Consider the following 13,628-nt stretch of genomic DNA (forward strand, 5'->3'; position numbering starts at 1 on the left):
CTTGACACATTTCTACCATGGTTGAAACTTTGCAATGAGGGTCTTTGATTGTTTAAAAAATTAACGTCACGATGCATTCTTAAATTGATGAATCTTCTGTTAAAATTTTGAAAATCCACAGAAGGTTAAGAAAAAATCATAAAGGTTCCCCCTCTGCATTACCCAAGAGCACTGTTAACATTCTGGAATAAAGGAGAAAAAAATGAGTCCAGCAGAGTTGATTCAGCAGGAAATATGGATACATCAGGGGGCACAGAGGCGTCTCAGCCTTCATTTCTCTCCTCCTCTGCCATTTGCTGTTTGATTGCAGGGAAGCCATTTGCCTTGACTGTGGTGCAGTTAGGTTTTCTCCATTCTGTGGGTAGGGCTGACCTACTTGCGCTGGAGGGAAGGGCTGGAGAGAAAGAGTGTCGAGAGAGGTCGGCCTAAATGGGAGGTGTTACTGTCAGATGCCGCATCTCAGGGCCGCCGGTAGATGGTAGATGAGGGGTGCTCCTTGTGGGAGCTGAACTCTGAAGCAGTCACCATGATGAGCAGATAAAACAGATAAAACATGAAAGTCCATGTGGTCTGGTAGAGGAGGAGTGTGTGTGCGTGTGTGTGTGTTTGTGTGTGTGTGTGTGTGTGTGTGTAACGTGTAAGAACATTTATAAAGCAATAAGGGAGAACATTTTAATACAGCATGATAAACAGAATACTGAAGCACTATGGAGGAACTTAAAGTAACTTGGAACAATCAGATTTGGGAAGTGTTAAGAGACGCTTCCAGTGGGTAGGAGTCAGGTGCATTTGCGTGTGTGTGTGTGTGAGTGTGTGTGTGTGTCTGTGTGAGTGTGTGTGTGTGTGTGTGTGTGTGTGTGTGTGTGTGTGTGTGTGTGGCAGGGGTGGGAGGCTGTAGTGATGGGGCATTGGGTAGCTTTCTTATTAAGTTCAAAGAGAGTTTCTAAAGGGAAAATAAAATCCCCGTTTGACTCAGATGTGGTTCATTTTCTGAGGCAATGTCAGGAGGCACAACATCAAATCTAGCTGGACACCCTCCGGTACAGAACTCAGCAGTCTCCAGAAGTGGGAGCTGAGCTGCAGCTTGGCTAATGAGAAATCTCCGTCCTCTGCCAATGCCTCAGGGCCCGTCTCTTCCTCTTTGGCAAGCAGGACACAAAAAGAGCTCAAAGCAGAGTGGGGACCTAAAAGGTCACCCAGAGCATTCATTTTGCAAGCTCTCCAGCAGGCCTTTCCAGAAAACAGACAAGCACAGTTTCACAGTTTTGCTAGAATCCAAGCCAATGGCTTCATGCTTCAACCTGGGGTAGGTTTTAATGAATCCCAAAGGGCACTGCACACACTGACCTACCACTGGCAGCGAGGAAGAGGAGATGGGCCAGGCTCTGCCGAGCTGTATCCTCTCATTTACTCTCTGGGCGTGAAAGGAGCAATTGTAAAATTCAGACAAAACTAGAAGTTAAGATTCAGAGCTCCCAGCATAAACATTTTGGTATGTTATTAAGTTCACTTTCACCAGTAAGACACATTCAGAAACACAGTAAACCTATTGTTCTGCAGACGTTTGTTCATTTCAGTGGTTTGGCCTGTTGAACCCTCAAGTGGAAGTTAGGTTTCTCCATTATGTCCTTCCTAATTTGTTAAGTATTTCTTGACCTTGTCCCCTTCTCAGTCTCCACTGCCACTGTTTATGTGTGCATGGTTTATCACAACAGCCTTCTATCTGATGTGCCTCCAGCTGTGCCCCTTCAGTTGGTTCATCACACTGCCTGAGTCTTCTCTCCAGACTTCAGCTGCTTGTTCCTGCACTGCTCAGAATCCCTCAGTGACACTCGGGGCCTTTTATGATATCCCCACTGCCCACCTTCTTGGCCACGTCTCTTGCACTTACGCCTCTCGCCACTCCATCTTGTCTTCTGATTCACTGCTTGAGACTCTGTCTCATCTTTGTGCCTGGAATACCTTTTTTGCTCATTGCTGTTTGTCTCAAGATGCCACTGTACCAAGAGTCCTCTCTAGGAAGTGCGCCCTAACCTTGCTTCTATGTGCCATTTCTCCACACTCTGGAAGCTCACGAGGTTTACTTCCATCCCAGCACCTACATTCTGTCCTAACTGGCTAGTTATTGGTCTGTCTCCCTAACTTGCTGGGAAAACACCTTCAAGGTAAAAATGATGTTCTTCTATCTATTGCTCCTTGAAGAGGGCCTGGCACGCCGTTGGTGTCCCATGCATGTGTGATAGGAAAGAGCGAAGGGTGTAGCTCTTACTGAGTTGCTCCCACCCCAGTCTGTGAACATGTGTGTGGGCCTTTGCTTGCCTGGTGGGGCGTGAGTAAAGTGAGACTCGGCCTGCTGTGTTGTCAGGTACACGGTGAGGATGAATAAGAAAAGTGGTGTTAGAGTCATGTATAAGTGCGTCGAAGACTTCTGCCACTCATCCCAGAGCATCATTAAGTAGCTGTCTATGGGGTCTCCCCAGAGTGTTCATGAATTTAAAGTCCTGTGTTGTTCCAGGTCAGCTGTTGCCAGCAAACCGCAATACACCGAGTCCCATTGACCCTGACACCATCCAAGTCCCGGTGGGCTATGAGCCAGACCCGGCAGATCTTGCTCTTTCCAGCATCCCCGGCCAGGAAATGTTTGACCCTCGCAAACGCAAGTTCTCTGAGGAGGAACTGAAGCCACAGCCCATGATTAAGAAAGCCCGCAAAGTCTTCATCCCTGATGATCTGAAGGTAAATTGGAACTGGTAATCAGGCTTTGGGCAAGTGGAGAGTGGGATCAAGAAACTGATGGAAAGGGTGACCCCAGGAAGGTCCTATAAGCTAATGAACGAAGGACTGGTGATTTCAGATCCTGTTTCTTGGCATGTGACTTCTAGGCAAGGTGCTTTCTCTCTGAGTGTCTTCTGAAATATGCTTTCATGCCTTGATACTGAACAGAAATCAGGAGAAGCTGTAAAGTGTTGGAGCAATTTTAAGCCCACAAAGGAAGCAAAGCTGCTACTATCTGTAAGGAAGCTCATCAAAGCCTGATAAAATCAAACCAAAATCCTTCAAGGTTTGAAAGAGAAAGAAAATTATTTGGGAAGGGCATCTGGACCTCATTGTCCTCCAGGGGTTACCCTTTCTTGGGAATTGGTTGATAACCACTGCCATTTCCTTGTAGGTCTCAGGGAAGAACAGCCAGAGACAGGCCTTCCCTCTGCATGGTCAACCTTGGATGACCAGGGTGGGATTTTGTGAAGGGAGCTGGTGGGCTCCCTGACACTATTTATATGTAGTGATCACTTTGTGTCTCAAGTAATGATCACTTGAGTATCTCAACAAAAGGTTAACCCCTGGTTGGTTTTCTCTGCTATGTATGTGGAAGAGTTCACTTGATTTATAAAGGGAAATAGATTTACCCCGGGAACGCAAATACAACTTAAAACAAAATTAATCTGACACATTTCATGATACCTTAGGATGAGAATTTTTTCCAAAATTATGCCGTGTTAGAATCATTTTGATTAGCCATTGCTTAGAACTTTTGGGGTTTATGTTTCTTTCCAATCATATGGACAGTAGAGATATGATTACATATACTTAAGGCATTGGGACCAGGCATAATTAGCCCTTTTCTCACATCTGACCCCCATTTCTCAAACCTAAATCTGGTTCACAGGTAGAGACACTCCACTGCTGGGAAAGTGGGAGTCTGAGACATCATCTAACTGATTTAGACCAGTTACCCATGCTTCTTGTATCTAGAAAGAATGCTGGAGGCAGAAGTACCTGGCAGGTTGAAATCACTGCTGTCAGCCACATACCTGAGATTACCTTAAAGATGCAAGAAAAGGAAAATGTCAGGGCTGAAAGGCACCTTAGAGTTTCATTAATCCAAAGTTAGTGTTTTTCAGTTGAGGAAATGGAGAAACAGAAAGGTAAGGTAAGGTGAACTCTACCTGTTAGAGTAAGGCCTAGCCTGGCTTGCAGGTTTTCTAGCTTCCAGAAGGGTCACTGTGGCATGTTGGCTCTGACAAGGGCTACAACAGGGGCTATCGGTGACAGATCAATAGCTGTCACCCCGGGAATAAAAAAAGGAAAGTGCATGATAAGAAAAATACCACGAAATCTAAATTAGGCAGGGCACTGATGGTTACACTGAGATGGGGAAAGAAGGGGTGCCATGGGATTAGGTCCTGGGCAGTTAGGTACCTTCTTTCAATTGGGTGCTTTACCTGGTCTTGTGTTGTTGGCCATCAAATTCTGTGTGTATTTCAGAGCCTCTCTCTTAACCTAAACCAGGGAACCCGCTCAGCATGGATTTCATCTTGAATAGAGGACAGTTTGAAAGGATGCTGCTGAGCCGTAGATAGGACTTCCAGACAGACCTTCACAGAGTCTCCAACTTTACATGTTCATAGCTAAGAGAAGGATTACTTTATAACCCGGGTAACCTTGGCAACAAAGAGGCCAGTGAAAACCATCTGTGCTGGAATTATACATATTACTGCTGTCATGGCCAGGCCTGACCTTTTCACACAGCAGGTGGTAGATGGGCAGGAACACTCTCCTGCCATGTGTCCTTGGAATTTTTTCAGTTGTGGGTGAAGCCTCAAGCCACAGACCATGAGCTAGTGGGAAGCAGGAAGCTGAGCTATAACGTGTTTCTCTTTCCAGCAGAGAGGACTGAGCTACAGGTGGGTGAGAGAGGTGTATGTGGTCCCCAGTGCTGGACGAGCAAACTGACTGAGTGAACGGCCCCCACCAAAAATGGTCTTCCCCACAGCTGCCTGAGCTTCCTCTCTTGAGTTATTCATTTGGGTTAGCATTTGGGTTAGAATTAAGGACTGACATACTGGGATTCCTAGCTGAAAATCAGTTTAATCCCCTTGATTTCTTAATACTTTTAAGGGTCCATTCATTCACTTGACAAATGTTTTTCAAATGCTACTGTGTGCCAAGCCCTGTATCAGGAGCTGGAGATACCAAGGAGAGCCAATACTGCTGATACGGTTCCTGCCATCTTGGGACTTCTAGTCTGGCAAGAAAAAGGGAATGTTGACCTGTCGGGGGTGGGGGGGGCAGGCTGAGTGGGTCCTGGCTGGGTGGGGTAGCTGAGTAGCCAGGTGGCATCAGCATCTGGGAGACAGAGCAAAAGGGGCAGGGGATGTACCGCCCAATTTATCAGGCCCATTCAAGATCCAGCTTCTGCCTCCCCCAACCATCCTGTGATGACCAGGAGAGGTAAGCTAGTTTTTCTAGTCCAGGACACAATTTCTTCCACCATTCCTGCCTTCTGCACCCTCTGCTCTACCCTCTTCCCAGCTCCTCTCCCACCTGACAGGTTGGTCATCCATTCCACACCTCTGCTAGCCCATCTGCAGGTGTGGACAGGTGAGGTTGGGAAACAAAAGCACTTCAGAAGTCAGAAGAGCTCTAAGTAAGAGAGAAGTTGGTTGCTACACTGAGGTCAGCCGGTGACCTGATCAGCACTGCCACCAAGTCTGTGGCCAATGGCAGTACTCCCCCTCCACATACATGCAGTTTCCGCAGTTGCCCAGGGGCTTGTTCTCATGTACTCCTTTACCTCCTGGGCTCCTGCTCCCCTTTGTGCAGCTTCTGAAACATCCTAAGTCAGCTTCTCTTTGGAATGTGCTTGGAAACCACACGCCCAGGCACACTGATGAGTGTGGTATATTTACTGACACTGTGAAGGAAGGGGGTGGAATTGGGGCTCCCATCAAAGTAACACAAACAACTTCAATCAGAACTGAGGCTTCGCTGTTGTTCATATGTCCCTGGGCCCCCCAACACGGGACAGCATTGACTCTCCTGGCTCCTCCCAGCCTCCCTTCTTCTTCCAGCTCCCCTGCTCCTTTTTAGAAGCACAAACAAATTTTACCAACAACCATCGCACACCTTCCCAAGCTTGCTTATCCAGGTATTCTTCAAAGGACAACCTCCTCCCCAAGAAGAATTCTGGTACCAGCTATTATGAACCTTTTTTCCCCCCTGTTACATACTATTATGAAATGTATAGAAAGCTGGGGTGCTTTAAGAATAAGATGACAGTACCAGCTTGTGAAGAGCAGACAGGAGGTACCTGCACACACTTTCTGTCTTTGGGCAGGGCAAATGTCTGATGAGGGCAGATCAGGGGGCGGACCACTGACCTTGGACCTGCCCTCAGCCTTGGCCTCCACCCATGATCTCCTCCAATGCCAACTGCCCCTTGGAATCCTGGGGGAGGGGGAAGACTGGCCTCACCTACCTGTTCTGGGTGGCATGTAACTGCAGGCATCAGCTTTGCTAGGATTGATGGACTTGCTTTTGCAAGTTGTTGAAAAAAGGGGTTAGTTGCAAAATTCATCAGGTGGCACCATCAATGAATTGGGAAGGTTGAAAAAAATATTAGTCTTAGGAAGCATTTCCTTTCTTTCGGTAGGGGGGACAAAGCGATGGGGGGAAAAAGAGGGATCGCTTTCATGTTGAGTAAGGTTAAATATTATTCAGGCTAATTTAGGCCTAGAGAACAATAAAACAGGAAATTAGAGTAAATTATTTAAATAATCGCCACTAGTATGAATACAATGATTAAGTGTCAGGTTGAAGGGTTTTTGGGTTTTTTTTCCTGTTTTTAATTACCGAAGTGTACATGCCTATTACATAATATTCTAATAGTTCAGAAAGATATAAAATAAAAGGTGAAAGATGCTACCTCTCTCCTTTGCCTCTCCCAATCCCCCTTCTAGAGGCACCATCTTTATAAATTGGTATAAATCCTTCTGGGCCTTTTACTATGAATAGATAATATTACGATTTTTTAATCAAACTGGGATGAGACCATACATATTTATAAGCAAACTGCCATTGTTTCTACCCATTTAGCGGTACATCGTGAACATTCTTCTGGTTTAGCTGGGTTATTATTTTTAACAGCTGCAAAGTATCCCTTTGTATGATTCTATCATAATGTAGTTATTAAATCTGCAGACAATTAGTTTTTCCCCATTTTTTCTAGTGCAGACAATATTCTGCATTAAAATTTTGTGCCTGTGTTTATGTGCGCCTGCGTGAAGATTGCTCTAGGATGAAATCCTAGAAGTGGAGTTGCTAGATCAATAGCATATGCATTTAAATAGTTCATAGGTATTGCCAAATTGCCTTCCAGAAATATTGTACCAACTTATACTCATACCAAAAAAGCATATGAGTGCCCATGGGAGAAAAGATTCTTAAAATAGAATGTTCAGCAAAGAGAGTAAAGAAAGTTGGAATGGAATTTAGGGTGTGAGGCGAGTCACTTGCTTTCATTCCGCCTCTGATCTCTGCCTCCTTAGGCACATGTTCTGCTGGGCAAAGAGTAGGAGCCTGTTGTGACAGGTCTGTCCCTGCTCCAGGAAGGACGCCATCGCTCGGGGACCCTTCTCTCAGACAGGCAGCAACTGTTAAAGGAAGGAGACACAAGTGAAGGAGCCTGGGCTGGTGTCTTGGCACAACCCCAAAGGCTGCCAGCACCCTGGCTGACACTTGGTGTTGCCGAAATCTAATACCGTGTTTCTTTTTCCTTCTGTCACTAATGAGCAGGATGACAAGTACTGGGCAAGGCGCAGAAAGAACAACATGGCAGCCAAGCGCTCGCGGGACGCCCGGCGGCTGAAGGAGAACCAGATCGCCATCCGGGCGTCGTTCCTCGAGAAGGAGAACTCGGCGCTGCGCCAGGAGGTGGCCGACTTGAGGAAGGAGCTGGGGAAATGCAAGAACATTCTTGCCAAGTATGAGGCCAGGCACGGGCCCCTGTAGGATGGCATTTTTGCGGGCTGGCTTTTGAGTAGATGGACAGCTCCTTTCCTGTCTGATAGCACCACACCCAAACCAACCTTTCTGACAGCAGCACTTTACCAGAGGCATAAACACAACTGACTCACATTTGGGTGTGCATCTGTGTGTACGTGTGTGCGCGTATCTGTGCTCGTGCTCCTGCGTGTGGTCAGCGGCGTGTGTGTGTGTGTGCGTGCTCCTTTGCACTTGCCATTTTAAGATAACCCTCTCATCGTCTTTTAGTTCTAAAAGAGGTGCCATGTTTTTACGAGACTTTGGTGACCTTTTGTGGGTCCCTCCCCGATTCTTCTCCCCTCCCGCCCTGTCAGCCTTGCTTCATGTCTGAGCTTACCTACTCTTCCAGGACTCTCTGCTTGGGTTCACCGAGAAGGGCCCTGGTACAATAGTGGATCTCAGTTTTTAAGAGTTTAAGCTCTTGTTTCTGTTGAATCTGTAAGTTGCCGTGCTGATAAGGTGCATAAAATAACACAGCACTACACCGCAGCTCTATTCATTTACAGGTTGCTTTCCTCATATTTTTCAGTTTTGGTGATAACTGTCTTCAAATTTAAAGTGCTGTTTAGATTTATTAGATCCCATATTTACTTACTGCTATCTACTAAGTTTCCTTTTAATTCTACCAACCCCAGATAAGTAAGAGTACTATTATAGAACACAGAGTGTGTTTTTGCACTGTCTGTACCTAAAGCAATAATCCTATTGTACGCTAGAGCATGCTGCCTGAGTATTACTAGTGGACGTAGGATATTTTCCCTACCTAAGAATTTCACTGTCTTTTGAAAAACAAAAATTAAAGTAATGCATTTGAGCATGACCAGAACATCCCCAGGACAGGGAAGCAGAGGCAAATGGGAGGTCTAAGAAGGAGGGATTAATTTATCTGTACTCGAGCCAAAAAAAATGTGTATTGAAATAGCCTTTGACATTGATATGTTGGGTTTTGTGTACCCCCTCTCCCAAACCCACCCCATGCCCACTTTTCTAGTTAACTTTTTCCATATCCCTCTTGATATTCAAAACAATTCAATGACTTAAGATTCAGTTTTCCCATTTTTTGTAATATATATATTTTTGTGAATTATACTTTGCTGTTTTTAAAAATCAGTTAATTAAGTTAATAAGTTGGTGTTTTGTACAGACCCTTTTTTCCTAGTGGTGTCATTTTCGAATGCCTCGTAAATTAATGATTCTGGAGCTTATGTTTCTTATCCTCTGTTTGTTTTCAAACGTATGTGCTCTTATAAAGTGGACTTCTGAAAAATGAATGTAAAAGACACTGGTTTATCTCAGAAGGGGATGGTGTTGTCACAAACTGTGGTTAATCCAATCAACTTAAATGTTTACTATAGACCAAAAGGAAAGATTATTAAATTGTTTAATGTTTATACAGAGTAATTATAGGAAGTTCTTTTTTGTACAGTATTTTTCAGATATAAATACTGACATTGTATTTTGGAAGACATATATTATATATAGAAAAGAGAAAAGGAAGACTATTCCATGTTTTAAAATTATATAGCAAAGATATATATTCACCAATGTTGTACAGAGAAGAAGCGCTTGGGGGTTTTTGAAGTCTTTAATATTTTAAGCCTATCACTGACACATCAGCATGTTTTCTGCTTTAAATTAAAATTTTATGATAGTATTGAGGCTTGCCATGTGAATCCTGCTCTGAAATACATAAGGAGCCTTCTCGTTTCTTATTAGGTCTCAGAAAGAAGTTGGTTAACATCACCCAAAAGCACAAAATGGATTTTAGTCAAATATTTATTGGCCGATACAGTGTTTTTTAGGAAAAGCATCTGCCACAAAAATGTTCACTTCAAAATTCTGAGTTCCTCGAATGGAATGTTGCTGCCAGTGCCCCCAAACAATTCTGCTCTCCTCTGTGGGCCCATGCGTCTTCTGCAGTAGAAGGTTGATATCGGTGCTATGTGTATGGCTTGTCATTTGGTAGACGCTTTGACTTTAAAGATGATTGTTATTTTGTTACATTAAGTTGTATAATGTCAAGAGATTCTGCTGTTACTGCAAAGAAACATTTTGTGCTAGATTAAAATACCCTTTCATCAATGGGATTTTCTAGTTTCCTGCCTCCAGAGTATCTAATTCTTTAACAATCTGGTGGCCTCCTTGTCAGTCCATCCAACAATGCTTCTCTCATGGTGTCATAGTCTTGGGAAACTCAACCAGTAGGAAATTCCTACTAGGTATCCATTTTGTTCCAAGCTACAGATAATGGCCAGAGATGGGGAATATTGGAATTGAAATACATTGTTCAGGTAAACAGTAAAATGAACAAAACCGTTGGTAACCTTAAGCAGAACTGAATAAGAGATATTCAATAAGAAGCACAAGTGGACACAGAGTTGGCTTATTTTATAGGCAAAGGGGCTGACCACAGAATTGGTGAATGGCAATACTCATTAAAGCAAAGACAAGTTCTATCTCTAAGTGGAGATGTATTGAAGGATTGCACCACGGACCATCCAAATTTATGGAAATATCCAATGGCAGCTGAAAAAAACCATATTTGAACACTGGAATTCGGTGTTTGTATGAAATGAGCATCACAAATGTTTTCTGCAGAAGAAATAAAACTCATTCTTTTGTGTGCTGGGGAGGTTTCAGAAACCTACCTCATGTAAAAAATTTTAACACTTTGGAGTTTGTACAGGTGCCTTATATGTAGGTCATTGTTACATACATGCAAATACTCAGTCCTGGACTGGCCGCCTGTCTGTCCAGGGCAGGTGACGAGTAAATAAGGCAGTTCTACTACCTGGAGTGAGAAGCCTTGGCCTGATGTGTAGTGACTTGGATCAACCTTCAGACTGCAGCTGCTGTAAGACTCTGTTGTCATTTTTCACCTTTTCATCCTAAGCATCTTTCAGAGATTAATTACTTGGCCATTAAAAATGAATTCAAATCAAATCACACTGACATCATTTGGACCAGGTTTTGAGTGAGTGACATAAGACTTTCTGATTAGGTCATGTCATTGTTTCTTTTGCCTAGACTTGGCAAAGAAAGACAAAAATCAATCAACCTATCTTTCTGCTGGTGCTACCTTTAGGTAGGTAGGGGATGAGAGGACTGTAAATGATCCCTTCCTTCTCTTGAGAAAGTGGTCACTTTGGACCATTCAAAAGCCACATTAGACAAGATTGTGGTAGGCATTTTGTCTCAAAAACAACAGGCCTCCATGGAACCATCCTCGAAGCTGCAGGACCTTGTGTATGAAAAGAGAACAGATGAGATTCTGGCCTTGGGTGGGTGGGAAGGTGTACTAGATAACTCAGAGGTTCCTTCCAACCCACTGGTTTTGTGGAGGAACTCAATAATTCTAAATACACATTCAGAAGGTTTAGGGTCTGCTTTCAGAAGAGTCAAGAAGAATTTTAAATGGCACCCTCTGCACTGCTCCAGGGTAAAAACAATAGACATTCTGTAAAATGCAAAGTTAAGATTTTGGTTTTTCCAGTAGTTCATCTAATTTTTCCCTAATTGGAGTGATCCCAAGGTGGGTCAACTTGGCCTCTTGCCTGTGCGTGGCATGTGGAGGCCTGGATTTAACACTGGGGTCAGCATCCTGCAGGCGACTGAGACTAGCTGCTCTGCCCTCCACGTGGTAAACACCTTCTGCTCTTGGGCTGTCCACTCGCTGCTAAGGGATCTAGGTACCCCCCACTGGCAAGGACAAGGTCTCCTCCAGGTCTTCTCTACAGTCAATAATGTCATTTAAAAAATGAGCAAAGCCTTATCCTAGATCTCAATGAATTGGATTTAGCAACTAAAATCAATGAATTTTGCAGGGGGCCAAGTGTGTGTGTGTTTGTGAATATTTTAGCCAAGATGTAACATCTTTAATTTTCTAGCACCTTACCAAACATAACAATAATCCATTATCCTTTTGGCAGCACCACAAAGATCGCATCTGTTAAACAGGTACAAGTTAACCTAAGGTTAGTTTAATTGTACACCATGATACTGGTGGTATTTATGCTGTTAAGTCCAAACCTTTATCTGTCTGTTCTTCTTAATGTTTAATAAACTTTGAATTTTTTCCTTTCTTTCATGTACTTTTATTAATGGTAGGCTAGCAATTGGATTTTGTTTCCACCTCAGTAACCAAGAGACCAGTACAGAGATTAATTACATGGATGGTAAAATGATAATACTATATAATTAGCAATAAATTAACATTTATTGAGTACTTATGTGCCAAACACTGTACTAAACACATACATGGAATATTTCATTTAATCCAATATCAACCTATGTGGTAGGGACAATTGTTATCCCCATTTTACAGAAGGGAACATTGAAGGTTAGAGAGCTCAAGTTGCTTGCCTAACAGTTAGGTAGAAGTGGCTGAGATGAATTCTGATCCATTGAATGGGCATCATTTAGAGGGATGGGTCCCAAAAGCCAGTCCACAGACTGCTTCATTGTTGAATATGCAAAAATATCCTAGGAACATATTATAGGAATACAGATCCAGTGATTCTGAAGCAGTATATCTGGAATGGGGCCCAGAAATCTGAATTTTCTTTAATGCTCCCAGCTAACTCCCATGTGCAGCCAAGTCATTGGACCCAAGGATTTATAAACTTGGCTCTTGATGTGAGTTCGTGACCTGTGGGGGATCTTGTAGAATCTTCAAAACTTCCATAATTACCTGAAATTGTATGCAACTTTTTGTAAGTAAAAACATATATTTATTTTTCTGAAGAGAAGGCCCATAGCTTTTTTCTCCCTCCTCTAAAGGAGCATGCAGTGCAAGATGGAATAAAAACCTCTGATGTATAGGAAAGCTGATGTAGTGCATTGGTTCCCAGCCCAGCAGAAGCACCTGCAGAGCTCCATATACTCACAGTCTGTGCACTGCAGCCCAGGCCATGGAACTCAGCATCCCTGGCACAAAGAGAAGGGATGCTGTGGTGAGGAGCCCGAAGACTCTGGATTCAAATCTGTCACCTAGCATGTGTGTGACCTTGAGCAGCTAGCAGACATTTTTGAACCTAACTGTCCTCATCTGTGAAATGAATGTATAATCCCCACCTATGAAGGTTGTGGGGAGAACTAGTGATATAACAAATGCATAGTTTTTGGCACATCTCAGGTTGGAGGAGTACTTTGAAAACTGTGATCTGCACAAGAATCACCTGGAGATCTCATTAAAATGAAGGTTCTGATTTCGAAGTCTGGGATAGGACCCAAGGTTCTACATTTCTAATAAGCTCCCAGGTGATGTTGATGCGATGATCTATGGACCGAATGCAGTAGCAAGAACTTAGATCACTAGTTCACAGCTGCAGTTGGAATCACCTGGGAAAGTTTTGCAAAGTACTGATGCCTGGCTTCCCCCTCCACCGCATATTCTGACTCAGTTGGTTTGAAGTATGACCTGGGAATTAAGAGGTTTTGAAAGTTCCCAGGTGATTCTAATGAGCAGCCAAGATTGAGAGCCACTGTCTTAGATCAGATTCTCAGTTGATTCCATGAAGTGGCTCCTCTGGGGTTAAGTATCCCTCCTAGTTCAGGCAGGTATGGGTGGAGGCAGAGCTCACAAGGAATAAACATATTAGCCACACTCAGGAATATACAGAACAGGTGAAGAAGCAGGCAGGGGGAGCGAGAAGGTACACAAGGATCAGCATACTGGAACAGTTAGGGGCTTGGAGTCCAAAAAGGTTGGGTCTAAATCCAGGCATTTGAGGGGTTAAGTGAGATAGTGGAGGAGATAATGGCAGATTAGTAAAGGTCCTTGCAATCCTTCAGAGTCCTCGGAC

General features: G+C 43.7%; 1 protein-coding gene across 1 annotated transcript in view; it reads left to right on the plus strand.

Annotated features, from left to right (window-relative positions):
* Window positions 1–11,906, plus strand: part of HLF (HLF transcription factor, PAR bZIP family member) — a 52,329-nt gene extending 40,423 nt beyond the window's left edge. The window contains exons 3-4 of the mRNA XM_063112158.1: window positions 2,516–2,736; window positions 7,576–11,906. Coding sequence (XP_062968228.1) covers window positions 2,516–2,736; window positions 7,576–7,791 — 437 coding nt within the window. The 3' untranslated portion in view covers window positions 7,792–11,906. The remainder of the gene's footprint in view (window positions 1–2,515; window positions 2,737–7,575) is intronic.
* The last annotated feature ends 1,722 nt before the right edge of the window (window positions 11,907–13,628 follow it).

The sequence above is a fragment of the Cynocephalus volans genome, chromosome 10, assembly GCF_027409185.1.
Source record: "Cynocephalus volans isolate mCynVol1 chromosome 10, mCynVol1.pri, whole genome shotgun sequence".
NCBI lineage: Eukaryota > Metazoa > Chordata > Mammalia > Dermoptera > Cynocephalidae > Cynocephalus > Cynocephalus volans.